Source organism: Eleutherodactylus coqui, chromosome 13 (genome assembly GCF_035609145.1).
Source record: "Eleutherodactylus coqui strain aEleCoq1 chromosome 13, aEleCoq1.hap1, whole genome shotgun sequence".
Lineage (NCBI taxonomy): Eukaryota > Metazoa > Chordata > Amphibia > Anura > Eleutherodactylidae > Eleutherodactylus > Eleutherodactylus coqui.
Window position 1 is genome coordinate 102,056,416 of NC_089849.1, and position 19,612 is coordinate 102,076,027.

The window sequence follows — 19,612 nt, forward strand, 5'->3', positions numbered from 1 at the left end:
AGACTCTGCCTGCTCCCCATACATTACTATAACCCCCAGATAATGCCCGCTCCCCATATATCACTATTACCCCCAGACTCTGCCTGCTCCCCATACATTACTATAACCCCCAGATAATGCCTGCTCCCCATACATCACTATAACCCCCAGACTCTGCCTGCTCCCCGTACATCACTAAAACCCCCAAACACTGCCTGCTGACCACATATTTGTATATCCCCCAGACTCTGCCTGCTTCCCTACACATGAGTATATCCCCCATTCTCTGCCTGCTGACCATTTATCAGTAAAACCCCCAGACTTTGCCTGCTCCCCATATATCACTATTACCCCCAGACTCTGCCTGCTCCCTGTACACTGTATGTCAGTATAACCCAGTCCCCCACATTGCCTCTTGCTTGTACAATGTTCATCAGCATAACCCTCCCCAAACACTGTCTACTCTCCATACATCAGTATATCTCCCCACCCCTGGCACTGCCTGCTCCCCGCACAATGTGCATCAGTATGCCCCCCTCCCCATTCCTTCTTCCCAGTTGCAAACCCTGGAGCACAGCAAACAAAGAAATGGGATTTAACATGTTCTGACTGTCGCCTTGTCAGCGGGTTTTCCACTTCTTTTCCAGCAACGAATAGGTTAAGGTGGGAAGGAGCACGAGTTAACCCCTCATCTGCCAAGTTCATCTCACTAGTATAAGTTTCTCCTCCCACAAGTATTAATATTCAACTCCCCCCATTGCTGTATAATTACATCCCCCTGCTTCCCCCAAATGCTCTGTGTAAGCCTGGATGCACAGCCAGGGGATGGTCAGTGTCTCACCCAGCAGCTCCTGACCATGCATGAAGCTGGTACACCATTAACCCATCACTGTTTCATCAAGCTATTGGAGGGTTTGTTTTCCTCTCTAGTCATCCCTGGGGGTCTCAGTCAGCCAGAGACCCACATGTCAATTTGCATAGTCTTTGCTGATTGGTGGAGGTTGCAAGAGGAGGGTCTTGGGTGGAAGGTTAGTAGCCCCAGCATCTTGATGAGTTCTACATTACAGGAGGCTACTATGACAACACTGACACTTTCCTTTCATGTAAGTGCACCTTCAGAAAGTGTTGCGCTGCACTCCTCCTGCTCCAGCAGCAGCACCTGAGCAGCTCCAGAGCGGGGAGGCCAGGAGGAGGCATTGTGGTCCTCATGCCCCCTGCTTGGAGTCCTTTGTCTGAGGCTGTGGATGGAATTGGTGCCTCACCCACACTCCCTGGAGACTCAGCAGTCGGCTCCTGTTGCTCAGCCTTGCTCCACCTCCCAGCTGCGCTAGTGGAGTATGAAGCACCATGGTCTGGTGTGATCGTGGGGTGCAGATGTTGCTGACCACAGTGGGGGCTTTTGCAGCCTTCAGCCTTATGACTATCGCCATCGGAACAGACTATTGGCTGTACTCTCGGGCTCATATATGCAACGGGACAAACTTGACTACGGAGGACCCCCAAAGCCAACCCAAGAAGACCAAGGGGGACCTCACCCACTCCGGGCTCTGGAGGATCTGTTGCATTGAGGGTAAGTGCTGCAGGCTTGAGAGAGTTAACAGGCAGCACATCAGCTTGTCCAGGTGAAGCGCCGGTGCATTGTGTATGGCATGTAGTTGCCTGGTAACCGGCGTCTGAAGGCTAATCCACGCTTCTTCCATCCCAGCACACGGGGCCCCACAGCTAGGGGCCACTGATACTTCCAGCAAGTTAGGAAGGATTCTCAACTCTGAGGGGGTGTGAAGATTTTTGCAATGGAGCGAAAGTTGAACAATTGCACTGAGAGGTTCTAGCGGAGGAGGTTGAGCGCGGCTCTCCATAGACTGACGGGGAGACGAAGGCTGCTGTCCACAGGCCGGTGCTGAACTGGAGAGCGCAGGGGGGACACAACACACAGAGCACTGGGGGACAAACAACACACAGAGCGCAGGGTGAACATAACACACAGAGCACTGGGAGATACAAAACACAGAGGGCTGGGGGGACACAACACACAGAGCACGGGGAGACACGCCACACACAGCACTGGGAGACTCAACACAGAGCAGTGGGAGACACAACACACAGAACACGGGTAGATGCAACACACAGAGCACGGGGAGACATAACACACAGAGCACGAGGAGACACACACCACACAGACCACGGGGAGACACACACCACACAGACCACGGGGAGACACACACCACACAGAGCATGGGGAGATACACACAGAGCACTGGGAGACACATACAACACACTGATCACTGGGGGACACACACAACACATAGAGCATGGGGAGACACAGAACACTGGGAGACACACACAACATACAGAACTTGGGGAAACACACACCACACAGAGCACTGGGACACACAACACAAAGTACTGGAGGGCACACAACACACAGAGCATGGGGAGATACACACAACACACAGTGCATTGGGAGACACACAGAACACTGGGAGACACACAAAACACACAGAACACTAGGAGACACACAACACAGAGCACTGGGAGGCACACACAACACACAAAGCACTGGGAGACACACAACACAGTGCATCTGGACACTCAACACAGCATGGGGATACACAACACAGAGTACAGGGGGAACAAACAGAGCACTGGGAGATGCACAACACACAGTGCACTGGGACTTGGAGAACACAACACACAGAGCACAATGAGACACAACACCGAGTATTCGGAGATGTACAAGCCACAGAGCACTGAAAGACACACAACACAGAGGATGGGGAGATACCTACAACACACAAAGAACTGGGAAACACACACAACACACAGAGCACTGGGAGACAGACACAACACACAAAGCACTGGGAGACACACAGCACACAGTGCACCTGGACACACAATACAGCATGGGGAGACACAAAAGAGAGTACAGGGGGAATACACAGAGCATGGGGAAACACAACACAAAGTGCACTGTGATTTACAACACACAGAGCACGGGGAGACACAACACACAGAGCACAGTGGGAACACACAGAGCACTGGGAGACACACAACATACAGAGCATGGGGAGACACAACATACAGAGCACTGGGAGACACAACACAGTGCACTTGGATACACAGCATGGGGAGACACAACACAGAGCACTGGGGGGACACACAGAGCACTCGGAGAACACAACACACAGAGCACAGTGAGACATAACACATAGAGCACTGGGAGATGCACAAGACACAGAGCACTGTGACTCAAAACACAGAGCACTGGGGGGGACACAACACAGAGCATGGGGAGATACACACAACACACAAAGCTCTTGAAAACACACACAACGAACAAAGCACTGGAAGACATACAACACACAGTGCACCTGGACACACAACACAGCACGGGGAGAGACAACACAGAGTACAAGGGGAACACACAGTGCACTGGGACTTACAACACACAGAGCACTGGGAGATACACAGCACAGTGCACTGGGATACACACAGAACACAGCATGGGGAGACAGAACACAGAGTACAGGGGGAACACACAGAGCACTGGGAGATGCACAACACACAGTGCACTGGGACTTACAACACATAGAGTACTGGGAGACGCACAACACAGTGCTCTGGGAGACACACACAAAGCACTGGGAGACACACAATACACAGTGCACCTGGACACACAACACAGCGTAGGGAGAGACAACACAGAGTACAGGAACACACAGAGCACTGGGAGATGCACAACACACAGTGCACTGGGACTTACAACACACAGAGCATGGGGAGACACAACACACAGAGTGCAGGGGGAATACATAGAGCACTAAGAAACAGACAAAACACAGAGCATGAGGAGACGCAACACACAGAGCACTGGGAGACACACACAACACAGTCGACATGTGAGACACACAAATCATACAGTCCACATATGAGACACACAACACAGTGCACATGTGTGACAGACAGAACATGCAGTGCACATGTGAGACACACAGATCATATAGTCTACATGTGAGACACAGTGCACATGTAAGACACACAGAACACACAGTGCACATGCGAGACACACAGATCATACAGTCCACATGTGAGACACACACAGTGCACATGTGAGGCATACAGAACACAGTGCACATGTGAGACACACAGATCATACAGTCCACAAGTAGACAGATCAAACAATCCACATGTGAAACACATACAGAACACACAATGCACATGTGAGACAGACAGAACACACAATGCAAATGCGAGACACAGATCATACAGTCCCCATGGAAGACACACAAACAGAGTCCACATGTGAGACACATACACAGTGCACATATGATACATGTATGGAACACACAGTCCACATGTGAAACATGCACAACGCACAGTCCACATTTGTGAAAGATATAGAACACAGAGTCCTCATGTGTGACATATGCCCAATAAACAGTCCACATCGGAGATACATACAGAACATACAGAACACACAGACCACATGTGGGACACACAACACTCAGTACACATGTGAGACACATACATAACACAGTGAGGGCAGCTTCACACGAGTGTAAGCACATTTTACTGTACTCTTTGTGCTCTTGTGGACTCTTCACATCAGTGCGGGTGTCCACATGTGTGACACATACATAACACACAGTTCTCATGTGAGACACATACAGGGCACACAGTCCACATGAGAGGGCCGCTTCACACAAGCGTATTTATGCACGCAATACACAGAGAATTGAACCCATTGTTTTCAACGGGTTCATTTACAATATTTATTTTTATGCATGTGTAAAAAAAACCCGCAACATGCTCTATATAAGGGCGGCCGCACACGGGTGTGAGCGCATATACTGTATGCTCATGATACATGTGCTATGCAGGGTGCACAACCATGTGCTATATTGCGCCCCTAGGGCTCCTTCACACGTCAGTATTTTGTAAGCCACAACCAGGAGCGGGACCAAAAACTACAAATCCCCCCACTGGACCTTCTCTCTGTCGGCTCCCTTCCTGGTTTTGGCTCACAAAATACTGATAAAAAATCCTGAGGTGTGAAGGAGCGCTCAAATCGGTGCGGTCCCGGCAGCACCAAGATTGAGTAGGCGGGACAATCTACTTATTCCCAGGTGTTTTTGATTTTCTGCGCAAAACCACGCAGTTCAGTGCGCGATTTCGTGCAGAGGGGGGCCTTTATTACGCAATTGTGCACCAAAGTAGAGCATGCCGCATTTTTTTCTGCATCATCGGAGTGCGCACAGAAAAAGACGCTGTGAAGGAACCCATTTAAATCAATGGGATCTATTTGCTATACATTCTGCATGCAGATTTTGCGTCCCAAATATGCACACAAATGCACCTGTTGGCGGCCTCCTTAGGGGGGGGACAAACGAGCGTGTGATGTAATACTCTCGCTCCTGAGCAATTTTTTTACACAATGCACAAGTGTATTTTGCACGCGTGCCTGCGCAAATACGCACAGTATAGGTGCAGGCACCACTCATTCACACAGGCAAGGGAATCACTCCGCCCTGATTTAAAGGGCTAATTTGCCTAATGAGGTGCTGGTGAGCGCAGGTATGCGCTGCGTTTAGCACATACCCGCGCGGGCAGATGTGTGTGTTTGCGCATCTCCTATTGACCTCTATGGGGCTCTTTGATGCGCAAAAACACACAAGATACAGCAGGTCCTATTTTCTTGCGCCCGTGGAAACAACAGTGGGAAAAAGAGAAGCGAGAATAAACCCACTTATCTGTTTAAGCCCTTAGGGCTTCTGCACACCATATTTGCCCATGTTTTTGCATGTGTAAAGTATATGTGCGCCAAACACAGAGAATAAAACCCATTGATTTCAATGGCCTTGTTCCCGAGAGTGTGTGTTACACGCACATTTAGTGCATGGAAAATAGTAGGACCTGCTCTATCTTTCTGCGTTTTCCACATCAAAGGGGCCCATAGAAGTCTGTGGGAGGTGCGCAAATACGCAAGGAGATGAACAAAACTGAGGAAAAGAACATATCTAAACCTCATAAGGCTAAACAACCTTGTAATCCATGGAAAAGGGGTCTCCCACACGCGTGTGAACTGGCACTGTGTGCACAAAAAGTACAGTATTATGTGCCAATATGTGCACAAATCTACCTCAAAAACCTCGTACATTGCGCTGTGCGCTTTAGTGCATACAAAAGGTGTGATATACAGAGAATAGAACCCATTGATGTCAATGGGTTCATACACATTTTCCAATTTTGCGCAATTTTGTTAAAAAAACAAACAAACATCTGGAACTCATTAGGCTAAATAGCCATTTTAATTGGGCACGATTGCGTGCAAATGAACACACCCTGCATACGCAAAAATTATAGTAAAATATGCTAAAACGCATGCAAAAAAGTCTTGTACACAGCGCAGATATGCCCATGTGAAGGAGCCCTGAGGGCCAAATGCAGAGAACAGAAACCATTTTATTTCAATGGGTTTTTTCTGATTTTGTGCACACAGAAAAAATAGGGGCATGCTTTATTTTTGGGCGCATTTGTATATGCACTCAATATGCACGCCAACGTAGACAAGAACACATCTGGACCTCATTAGGCTAAAGAGCCTTTTAAATTGGGGCATGGTTGTGTCTTGTGCGCTAAAAAAGCATGCCTTGCGGGTGCAAAAAGTGCAGTGAAATAATATTCTGATATGTGTGCAAATCTACCTCGTTCATAGTGCAAATACACTGTGCTGATGCAAGCGTTTTTACTCATATGCTCGTGTGAAGGGGCCATAAGAGACCTGTATACAGGTCATATAGTGAACATGTGAGACACATGTCCAGATCAGACGTGAGAGACACACATAGGTCATAAAGTGCACACATGAAACATCTTACATAAGTCATGTGTGAGACACACAGATCATACAGCGCACAAGTGAGACACACGTAGCTTACAATGCACATTCTGCCCCTCCCCTCCCCCCCCCCCCCCCCCAATGATTATTACTTCTCTTATAGCTTGATGTTTACTTTCTTGGGTCCTAATGGACAATGGAGAAGTAGTTCGTCTTCACATCTTCCTGGACAGTTAATGATGGATCTGCGGCGCAGAGTAATTAGTGTTATTATGCTGTACAATATAATGTTGCTCTAGAGGTGCGTGTGTGTGTGTGTGTGTGTGTGTGTGTGGGGGGGGGGGGTTATTATATTACCTCCCTGAGGACATCTCTGACCATGTTACTACTATATGGGCTAACTAAATATAACTGTGGATGAAGGAAGTCGTGTGTTAATTCTAGGACTTTGTGGAGTCAGTGAACCCCTGATATTAATTTAATTTACCCTCATATATTTACAGCCTCACAGAGAGAGATCCATTCACTGACCAGTGCTGACCACTGACTGGACTACTGACATGACGTCTATGGCATCTATACATTCCCTGATGTATAATACAGTAATTGCAAAAATCCACCAAGTCCCCACAGCTACTTCTTTACAGTACTATACAATATGCACTATATGACCAAAGATATGTACCCCATTTATATTTCCAGAAGTGTTGATGTAATAGCCCGGACTCTTCTGGCAAGTCTTCCATCAAGTCATACCAAATGTTGCAGGGATTTGTTCATGGAGCCACAAGACCAATATTAATGTTAGGAAGGGGTATTGCTGGTGGGATGATGTTGAATGTGGTTGAGGCCAGGCACACAGTCAAACGGAGGAGATTGAGCTCGGGCTCACAGTCTCAGGTTGGATGAGATGGAGGCCGGGCTCACAGTCTCAGGTTGGATGAGATGGAGGCCGGGCTCACAGTCTCAAGTTGGATGAAATGGAGGCCGGGCTCACAGTCTCAAGTTGGATGAAATGGAGGCCGGGCTCACAGTCTAAGGTTGGATGAGTTGGAGGCTGGGCTCACAGTCTCAGGTTGGATGAGATGGAGGCCAGGCTCACAGTCTCAGGTTGGATGAGATGAATGCTGGGCTCACAGTCTCAGGTTGGATGAGATTGAGGTCAGGCTCACAGTCTCAGGTTGGATAAGATTAAGGTTGGGCTCATAGTCTCAGGTTGGATGAGATTAAGGTTGGGCTCATAGTCTCAGGTTGGATGAGATTAAGGGTGGGCTCACAGTCTCAGGTTGGATGAGATGGAGGTTGGGCTCACAGTCTCAGGTTGGATGAGTTGGAAGCCAGGCTCCCAGTCTCAGGTTGCCTGAGTTGGAGGCCAGGCTCACAGTCTCAGGTTGGATGAGATGGAGGCTGGGCTCACAGTCTCAGGTTGGATGAGATGGAGGCTGGGCTCACAGTCTCAGGTTGGATGAGATGGAGGCTGGGCTCACAGTCTCAGGTTGGATGAGATAGAGGCTGGGCTCACAGTCTCAGGTTGGATGAGATTAAGGTTGGGCTCACAGTCTCAGGTTGGATGACAATAAGGTTGGGCTCACAGTCTCAGGTTGGATGACCTTAAGGTTGGGCTCATAGTCTCAGGTTGGATAAGATTAAGGTTGGGCTTATAGTCTCAGGTTGGATGAGACTAAGGGTGGGCTCACAGTCTCAGGTTGGATGAGATGGAGGTTGGGCTCACAGTCTCAGGTTGGATGAGTTGGAGGCCAGGCTCACAGTCTCAGGTTGGATGAGTTGGAGGCCAGGCTCACAGTCTCAGGTTGGATGAGTTGGAGGCCAGGCTCACAGTCTCAGGTTGGATGAGATTGAGGCTGGGCTCACAGTCTCAGGTTGGATGAGATAGAGGCCGGGCTCACAGAATCAGGTTGGATGAGATTAAGGTTGGGCTCACAGTCTCAGGTTGGATGACAGTAAGGTTGGGCTCATAGTTTCAGGTTGGATGAGATTGAGGTCGGGCTCATAGTCTCAGGTTGGATAAGATTAAGGTTGGGCTCATAGTCTCAGGTTGGATGAGATTAAGGTTGGGCTCACAGTCTTAGGTCGGATGAGATTGAGGCCGGGCTCACAGTCTCGGGTTGGATAAGATTAAGGTTGGGCTCACAGTCTCAGGTTGGATGACATTAAGGTCGGGCTCACAGTCTCAGGTTGGATGACATTAAGGTCGGGCTCACAGTCTCAGGTTGGATGAGATTGAGGTCGGGCTCACAGTCTCAGGTTGGATGAGATGGAGTTTGGGCTCACAGTCTCAGGTTGGATGAGATTAAGGCCGGGCTCATAGTCTCAGGTTGGATGAGATTTAGGTTGGGCTCACAGTCTTAGGTCGGATGAGATTGAGGCCGGGCTCACAGTCTCGGGTTGGATAAGATTAAGGTTGGGCTCACAGTCTCAGGTTGGATGAGATTAAGGTCGGGCTCACAGTCTCAGGTTGGATGAGATTGAGGTCGGGCTCACAGTCTCAGGTTGGATGAGATTGAGGTCTGGCTCACAGTTTCAGGTTGGATGAAAGAACAATAATAAAGGAAAGCGGCACTCCAATGGTGTGGGGTAGAAGAGATGTATATATATATATTTATTATTGGTGTTAAAAGATATGGACTCACCCCAACTAAACTGGTCCTGGAGGGTACCGGTTAGTCGCCTTATCCACGAAAACCTTTGTCTCAACGTGTGTTATTCATTGATGGATCAACGGTCACCGCATGACATCCCAGAGGAAGAGCAGCTTAGAGGGACTCCAAAAACAGAATTGTTGTGGAGAAAGAGGCAATACAATCACACAGTGAAAAATCCCCGGCGCTCCGTTAGTATGAATGTAAGGAAGATATTAGAGATATTACTTGTTTGGGGGTGCTGGTTCCGTGGCACCCCTCTTATCCAGGAGAACTTTTAGGTAATGCAAGGAGATGCAAGGAAATGCTTCTTTATATTGGCTTCTTTATTGCAACACGTTTCAGCTTATTCTTAAGCCTTTTTCAAGCATACATGTCATGTTACAACATACCTGTATTTGTAGTGAGTGAACAGGAAAGGGGCAGGGAAATCAATGCTATGCCGCCCCCATTTGGGGCGTTCACTTCCGGTATTTCCATGTGACAGTGCATCTTATGATTAAAATACAAATGACCACATTCACTCTTAGCCAATATTTCACTATATAGTAGATGATATTGTGCGCTCCCGCGCAATGTTTTACCTTGATACCTGGATAAGAGGGGTGCCACGGAACCGGCACCCCCAAACAAGTAAGATCTCTAATATCTTCCTTACATTCATACTAACGGTGCGCTGAGGATTTTTCACTGTGTGATTGTATAGTTCCAGGTTGAATGAGATTGAGGTCAGGCTCACAGTCTCAAATTGGACGAGGTTGAGGCCAGCTTGATTAGCTGTCACCTATTCCTCCTGACAAGAGAGGGATTGAAAACCCAAAGTGGCCCCATGTTGTAAGTGGGTCTAATCTCCGGCACGTAGGGTGAACACACATACGCAGGAGTCAGCAAACGTTTAGCTGCAGCCAAGTCGGCAGTAGAAAGGGAGAAGCTTATGCTGCAGCAAATTTTGTAAGAAGCACAGACCATGTTAGAACTGGAGGTACACATTAAAGGGCAACCTATTTTTAAGCAGTTAATGCTCCATGATGAAAATGAACATCATAGACTAGTTTGCCTTAAGACTCTTCGACAAATATTTAGGCCATGGGTTCAGTGTCCAAATAATCACCTGTATTGACTGGTAACTGGGCTCACACTGTAATGGCCAGGATCAGAGAAAACTCTGATCCTGGTTGTTTAATTCCCTAGATGCCATGGTCAATAGCGAGCACAGCATCTAGGTGATTAGACAGAAGAAGGGGACACTCAATAATACCTCAACGCCATGATGACATATTACTACCAGATAGTAATGGAATAACACCACAGTACTGTTACTGAACAATTGCTACAAATATTATATTACCAATGATAACACTATATGAGGACTAAATAATACCACCACATGGGGATGGAATAATACTTCATACGGTTACTAAACAAATACTATACAAACAGCAATATTACCTCCATATGGTGACTAAATCCCATATAGCAAACATATACCGTAGTAGTATATACCAGCTCTACACAGGTGTTCTGCAGACCTTATGACAGTACCATTATATCCACTGATCACAGGTTATGTCCTGACTGGATTTGTTCACTTTTCCTCTCCATCTAGCCCAAACTACCTCCTTATTGCCCCCCCCCCTTAAGTAAAAATGCTTCCTTTTACTGCTCCTATCAAAATGCTCCTAATTATGGCCTGCAACAGTAAAATTCTTAGTGTCTCCATTAGGAATAATGCTCTCCCTTACTACTTTACTTATTACGATCAGTAATAATGGACACATTTGTTGGTTTCATCAAAATGCTCCCCCATAATGCCCCCTTCATTAAACTTGCTCCAACTTATTGACCCTCTCATATATAATGCTTCCATTTTTTGCGCCCATCAAAATGCTTCCCATTATCGCCCACATCTGTAAAACTGCTTCCGATTACTGTCTCTATCAGGAATAATGCTCTCCCTTATTGCCCCCTTCAGTAAATCTACTCCGCCTTATTGCCCCCATTAAATGCTCCTGCAGTCCCCTTTATGCTGTAAATTACAAAAAACAAAACAATATTCTCACCTCCTTTGCTCTCCATGTTGCTGCGCTCTGGCGTGCTGGTCCTTCCCAACTTCTTGGTAGCATATTCACATGTGACATCTTTGGCCAATACCTGACCTCAGACATTGAGGCCAGGAATTTTCCACAATGATCATGTGCCGTAGCACATGATCACACGAACAAAAGTCAGACAGGACCGGAAGAAAGCAACAGGATTAACCTCCTCCACTTCATAACCACAAGCTCAGGGGGGCCTGGCAACCTGACCCCCTGTGATGTAGGACTCGCAGCTGCTACAGCAGTAGTTCTCCTGGTCTCCATAAATTTTCAAAGATTATGGTGAGTGGTTCAGCAATTACCTCCGCTATTTCCTTTAGTATTCTAGGATGTAATTCATCTGGACTTTGAGACTTGAAGTCATTTAAGTTAGCTAAGTGTTCCCTCACCATCTCTCTGCTTACAGGTAGCCTGCATTCTTTTATTCCCCCAATAGCACAGGGCAGATCAGTTGATGTTCAATCTAATTTCTGAGAGAAAACAGATACAAAATAGGAATTAAAAAGTTCGGCTTTCTCAACATCATTCTTAACCAACTCACCCTTTTTATCTTGTAAGCATCCAATAGCATCTTTGACTTTTCTTTTGCTTTTGACATACCCCCAAAATCCTTTTTATTGCTTTTGTCCTCTGTTGCAAGCCTCAATTCATTATTAGCTTTGGCTTTTCTGACACTTGCCCTACAGTTTCTGCAGCCCGCATTATATTCTTCTTTAGATATTCCCTCCTCTTTCCATTTGATAAACACATTTTTCTTCCTTTCTAACATGTGTGTAAGTTCTGTGTTCATCCATCCTGGTCCCTTTAAATGCTTCCCATTCTTCCTTCTTTTAGGGATTGTTAACAATTGTGCTTTGAGAATCTCATTTCACAATATTTCCCAACCTTCTTGGACATTTCTGTCCTTAAGAACATCCAGCCATTGGATCCTTCCTATTCTCTTTCTGAGTTAATCGAAATCTGCCTTTCTGAAATCCAACCTTGAGGTCTGAGTTTTCTCAGGGGTTCCTCCCCTTTTTATCCAAAATTTAAGGACATCATGATCACTGCCTCCTAAGGTCCCAGCCACCCTTACTTCCTCAACCATTCCTTCCCTGTTGGTAAGAATTAGGTCCAAGCCAGCAGATCCCCTTGTTTTCTCTTTGACCTTTTGGAAGATAAAGTTGTCAGCAAGAGCGGATAAGAATTTGTTGGATCCATTACTTTTACCTGAGAGAGATTCCCAACAAATATCTGGATCAGTAAAATCTCCCATGATCACTATGTCATGCTTTATTGAGAGCTTAGCCATCTGATGTAGAAAGAGTTCATCAATATCTTCTGCTTGTCCAGGCGGCCTATAGTAAATGCCTAAAATAGTGTCCTTTCTGTTGTTCTCTCCTTGTATTCTTACCCAAACAGTTTCTACTGAACTCCCAGCTCTGAAGCTTAATTTCGGTGCAGATGAATGTTTTCCTAACATACACAACGCAACACCTCCTCCACTTTTATTAGATCTGTTTTTTTATGAAAAGATTGTATCTTTCAAGCCTTGCATTCCAATCATGTGCATCATCCCACCAAGTTTCCGTGATGCCTATAAAATCATATTTCTCTTCCTGTGTTAGGAGTTCCAGTTCTCCTTGTTTGTTTCCTATGCTCTGGGCATTTGTGATCCGTGTCTCTTGCTTCTCTACTTGCCTTCTGAATTTTTTGTCTTTGGTCTTTCTTTCCACTTCTAATAGCAAGGTTCTCAAATGTATTAATTAGCTGTATATTTCTTCTGACCTTCCACTTCCTTTCCCATGTTGTTCTAGTTTAAAGCTATCCTAATAAGTGAAGCAAGACACCCACCAAATATATGCTTACCTGTCTTTGTAAGGTGCAACACATCTCAAGCAAGGAGTCCATCATATAGGTAATTCACTCCATGGTCTAGAAATCCAAATCTTTGCTGATGGCACCATCGACATAGCCAGTTGTTCACCTCTAGAATACTTTTTCATGTTCTTATTCCATGGCCATCCACTGGGAGGATGGATGAGAAGATCACCTGCCAATGTCTTCAAAGTCTCTGCAGATAGTTGCAAGGTCTTTTTTTGCAGTGTAATTGTCCCTACATGTATTAGTAGGAATGGGTGGTAGGCTGTCAAGGCTCTTCAGTCCTACAGAACATCAGACACATCTTTGATTTCTGCACCTGGAAGACAGCACATCTCTCGTGAGGTTATGTCAGGTCTGCAGACTCTGTTCCTTTCAATAGGGAATCTCATAACATCACTTCTTTTTCTCCATCAAAGAGGATTCTGAGTGCTTACTAGACTGTTCTTCGTGGGCAAAGTAATTTCTTAATGTACCTCTTCATTGTTCTCCTTCATGAGAACCTGGTACCAGTTCCTGAGCAGTATGAGTGCTGACTGACTCCTGATTCTCCTGTAACAAGAGTGCATCCACTACATCTAGAAGAAAGCAGGTTTCATTGCCAACTCAGAAAACGGTTCTTTACTGTAAGAGCAATGAGACTGTGGAACTCTCTTCCTGAGGATGTGGTGATGACAAAATCCATAGAGGAGTTTAGGAGGGGACTTGATGTCTTTCTAGAGTGAAAGGAGATTACAGAATATAAATTTTTGGTGACCAGTGGGTTGCTGATCTGGGTATACAGACAGGTAGGAACTATTAGAGGTTAATCGAGGGATTAGTCTGACTAAAATTAGGGAGTCGGGAAGGAATTTTTCCCCCAAAATGGCTAATTGCTCCTGCCTCTTGGGGTTTTTTGCCTTCCTCTGGATCAACAAGGAGGTTAAAAAGGCTGAACTAGATGGACACTGTCTTCATTCGGCCTTACATACTATGTTACTAGGTTATGCTTCTTTGGGTCACATGCTTCCATTCCTTTGCTTCTGCAGGTACACTGCACATTTATTTTTCTTCAACATTTTGAAGACTTACTCCTGCTCTATCATCTTCCTTAATGAGTTTCAATGTAGCTATTTTCTCCTGAAGACTTTGCACCTTTTCCTCCAGTAGAGACACAAGCTTGCATTTCTGACCAGTGAAGTTTGGCTTTTCTTGGTAGGTCTCTAAACATACAGCATACGTTGCATCTCCCCATATACCTCTGCTTGTAGAAGAACTTTTACAAAACATCTTTCATCCACGAACTATCTTTCATTGAAAGAGTGTTTTCCAGAAAGGAAAAATGGAAACTGTATGGCCAGTCTAAATAACTGTAAGAATCATTATGGACTAAAATGTGTATGACTACATCAGTGAGATGATCATTCACTAGACGATCAATCATTCAGTGGTTGTTTAACCATCAACCTACTTGTGTATGGCCACCATAAGCCAGCCAGAGATGTTCTAATTGACCCTGTTACTTTACTAGATCCCTAGGATGCTACTATTACCCCGTTCACTAGCATACACCATTGGACATGCTATGATTAATTCCATCTCGACCCTAGATTACTATACAGAATAAGGGAATATACTGAGCATTACACCCAGCATACAGGAAAAGAGACGTGGTACTGTGTAGTGTCCATATATACAGGATAAGGGAATATACTGAGAATTACACCGAGCATATAAAACGAGAGAAGTGGTACTGTGCAGTGTCCATATATACAGAATAAGGGAATATACTGAGAATTACATCCAGCATACAGGACAAGAGAAGTGGTACTGTGTAGTGTCTATATATACAGAATAAGGGAAAATATACTGAGAATTACACCCCGCATACAGGACAAGAGAAGTGGTACTGTGTAGTGTCCATATATACAGAATAAGGGAATATACTGAGAATTACACCAGCATACAGGACAAGGGAAGTGGTACTGTGTAGTGTCCATATATACAGGAGAAGAGAATATACTGAGAATTACACCAGCATACAGGACAAGAGAAGTGGTACTGTGTAGTGTCCATATATACAGAATAAAGAGAATATACTAAGAATTACACCAGCATACAGGACAGGAGAAGTGGTACTGTGTAGTGTCCATATAAACAGGAGAAGAGAATATACTGAGAATTACACCCAGCGGACAGGACAAGAGAAGTAGTATTGTGTAGTGTCCATATATACAGAATAGGAGAATATACTGAGATTTACACCAGCATACAGGAGAAGAGATGTGGTACTGTGTAGTATCCAAATATATAGAATAAGGGAATATACTGAGAATTACACCAGCATACAGGACAAGAGAAGTGGTACTGGGTAGTGTCCATATATACAGAATAAGAGAATATACTGAGATTTACACCAGCATACAGGACAAGAGAAGTGCTGTGTAGTATCCAAATGCATAGAATAAGGGAATATATTGGGAATTACACCAGCACTGTGTAGTGTCTATATATACAGGAAAAGTGAATATACTGAGAGTTACACCCAGTGGACAGGACAAGAGAAGTGGTACTGTGTAGTGTCCATATATAGAGAATAAGGGAATATACTGAGAATTACACCCAACATACAGGACAAGAGAAGTGGTACTGTGTAATGTCCATATATACAGGATAAGAGAATATACTGAGAATTACACCAGCATACAGGACAAGAGAAGTGGTACTGTGTAGTGTCCATATATACAGAATAAGGGAATATACTGAGAATTACACCCAACATACAGGACAAGAGAAGTGGTACTGTGTAGTGTCCATATATACAGGATAAGAGAATATACTGAGAATTACTCCAGCATACAGGACAAGAGAGGTGGTACTGTGTAGAGTCTATATATACAGAATTAGGGAATATACTGAGAATTACACCAGCATACAGGACAAGAGAAGTGGTACTGTGTAGTGTCCATATAGACAGAATAAGGGAATACACTGAGAATTACACCAACATACAGGACAGGAGAAGTTGTACTGTGTAGTGTCCACAGAAACAGAATAAGGGAATATACTAAGAATTACACCAGCATACAGGACAAGAGAAGTGGTACTGTGTACTGCCTATATATAGAGAATAAGGGAATATACTGAGAATTACACCCAACATACAGGACAAGAGAAGTGGTACTGTGTAGTGTCCATATATACAGGATAAGAGAATATACTGAGAATTACACCAGCATACAGGACCAGAGAAGTGGTACTGTGTAGTGTCCATATATACAGGATAAGGGAATATACTGAGAATTACACCCAGCATATAAGACAAGAGAAGTGGTACTGTGTAGTGTCCATATATACAGAATGAGGGAATATACTGAGAATTACATCCAGCATACAGGACAAGAGAAGTAGTATTGTGTAGTGTCCATATAGACAGAATAAGGGAATATACTGAGAATTACACCCCGCATACAGGACAAGAGAGGTGGTGCTGTGTACTGTCCATATATACAGGAGAAGAGAATATACTGAGAATTACACCCAGCGGACAGGGCAAGAGAAGTAGTACTGTGTAGTGTCCATATATACAGAATAGGAGAATATACTGAGATTTACACCAGCATACAGGACAAGAGAAGTGCTGTGTAGTATCCAAATATATAGAATAAGGGAATATACTGAGAATTACACCAGCATACAGGACAAGAGAAGTGGTACAGTGTAGTGTCCATATATACAGAAAAAGAGAATATACTGAGAATTACACCACCATACAGGACAAGAGAAGTGCTGTGTAGTATCTAAAAATATAGAATAAGGGAATATACTGAGAATTACATCAGCATACAGGACAAGAGAAGTGGTACTGTGTAGTGTCCATATATACAGAATAAGAGAATATACTGAGAATTACACCAGCATACAGGACAAGAGAAGTGGCACTGTGTAGTGTCCATATATACAGAATAAGAGAATATACTGAGAATTACACCAGCATACGGGACAAGAGAAGTGGTACTTTGTAGTGTCCATATAAACAGGAGAAGTGAATATACTGAGAGTTATACACAGTGGACAGGACAAGAGAAGTGGTACTGTGTAGTATCCAAATATGTAGAATAAGGGAATATACTGAGAATTGCACCAGCATACAGGACAAGAGAAGTGGAACTTTGTAGTGTCCATATATACAGGAGAAGGGAATATACTGAGAGGTACACCCAGTGGACAGGACAAGAGACGTGGTACTGTGTAGTGTCCATATATACAGAATAAGGGAATATACTGAGAATTACACGAGCATACAGGACAAGAGAACTGGCAGTATGTAGTGTCCATATATACAGAATAAGGGAATAAACTGAGAATTACACCAGCATACAGGACAAGAGAAGTGGTACTGTGTAGTGTCTATATATACAGAATAAGGGAATAAACTGAGAATTACACCCAGCATATAGGACAAGAGAAGTGGTACTGTGTAGTGTCCATATATACAGAATTAGGGAATATACTGAGAATTACATCCAGCATACAGGACAAGAGAAGTAGTACTGTGTAGTGCCCATATAGACAGAATAAGGGAATATACTGAGAATTACACCAGCATACAGGACAAGAAAAGTAGTACAGTGTAGTGTCCATATATACAGGAGAAGAGAATATACTGAGAATTACACCCAGCGGACAGGACAAGAGAAGTAGTACTGTGCAGTGTCCATATATACAGAATAAGAGAATATACTGAGAATTACACCAGCATACAGGACAAGAGAAGTTCCGTGTAGTATCCAACTATACAGAATAAGGGAATATACTGAGATTTACACAAGCATACAGGAGAAGAGAAGTGCTACTGTGTAGTGTCCATATATACAGGATAAGAGAATATACTGAGAATTACACCAGCATACAGGACCAGAGAAGTGGTACTGTGTAGTGTCCATATATACAGGATAAGGGAATATACTGAGAATTACACCCAGCATATAAGACAAGAGAAGTGGTACTGTGTAGTGTCCATATATACAGAATGAGGGAATATACTGAGAATTACATCCAGCATACAGGACAAGAGAAGTAGTATTGTGTAGTGTCCATATAGACAGAATAAGGGAATATACTGAGAATTACACCCCGCATACAGGACAAGAGAGGTGGTGCTGTGTACTGTCCATATATACAGGAGAAGAGAATATACTGAGAATTACACCCAGCGGACAGGGCAAGAGAAGTAGTACTGTGTAGTGTCCATATATACAGAATAGGAGAATATACTGAGATTTACACCAGCATACAGGACAAGAGAAGTGCTGTGTAGTATCCAAATATATAGAATAAGGGAATATACTGAGAATTACACCAGCATACAGGACAAGAGAAGTGGTACAGTGTAGTGTCCATATATACAGAAAAAGAGAATATACTGAGAATTACACCACCATACAGGACAAGAGAAGTGCTGTGTAGTATCTAAAAATATAGAATAAGGGAATATACTGAGAATTACATCAGCATACAGGACAAGAGAAGTGGTACTGTGTAGTGTCCATATATACAGAATAAGAGAATATACTGAGAATTACACCAGCATACAGGACAAGAGAAGTGGCACTGTGTAGTGTCCATATATACAGAATAAGAGAATATACTGAGAATTACACCAGCATACGGGACAAGAGAAGTGGTACTTTGTAGTGTCCATATAAACAGGAGAAGTGAATATACTGAGAGTTATACACAGTGGACAGGACAAGAGAAGTGGTACTGTGTAGTATCCAAATATGTAGAATAAGGGAATATACTGAGAATTGCACCAGCATACAGGACAAGAGAAGTGGAACTTTGTAGTGTCCATATATACAGGAGAAGGGAATATACTGAGAGGTACACCCAGTGGACAGGACAAGAGACGTGGTACTGTGTAGTGTCCATATATACAGAATAAGGGAATATACTGAGAATTACACGAGCATACAGGACAAGAGAACTGGCAGTATGTAGTGTCCATATATACAGAATAAGGGAATAAACTGAGAATTACACCAGCATACAGGACAAGAGAAGTGGTACTGTGTAGTGTCTATATATACAGAATAAGGGAATAAACTGAGAATTACACCCAGCATATAGGACAAGAGAAGTGGTACTGTGTAGTGTCCATATATACAGAATTAGGGAATATACTGAGAATTACATCC

At 44.3% G+C, this 19,612-nt stretch overlaps 1 protein-coding gene across 1 annotated transcript in view; it reads left to right on the forward strand.

Moving 5' to 3' along the window:
- Positions 1–1,281: 1,281 nt before the first annotated feature.
- CACNG4 (calcium voltage-gated channel auxiliary subunit gamma 4) overlaps positions 1,282–19,612 on the forward strand; it is a 95,569-nt gene continuing 77,238 nt past the window's right edge. The window contains exon 1 of the mRNA XM_066586618.1: positions 1,282–1,549. Within this exon, the coding sequence (XP_066442715.1) occupies positions 1,327–1,549 (223 nt within the window). The 5' untranslated portion in view covers positions 1,282–1,326. The remainder of the gene's footprint in view (positions 1,550–19,612) is intronic.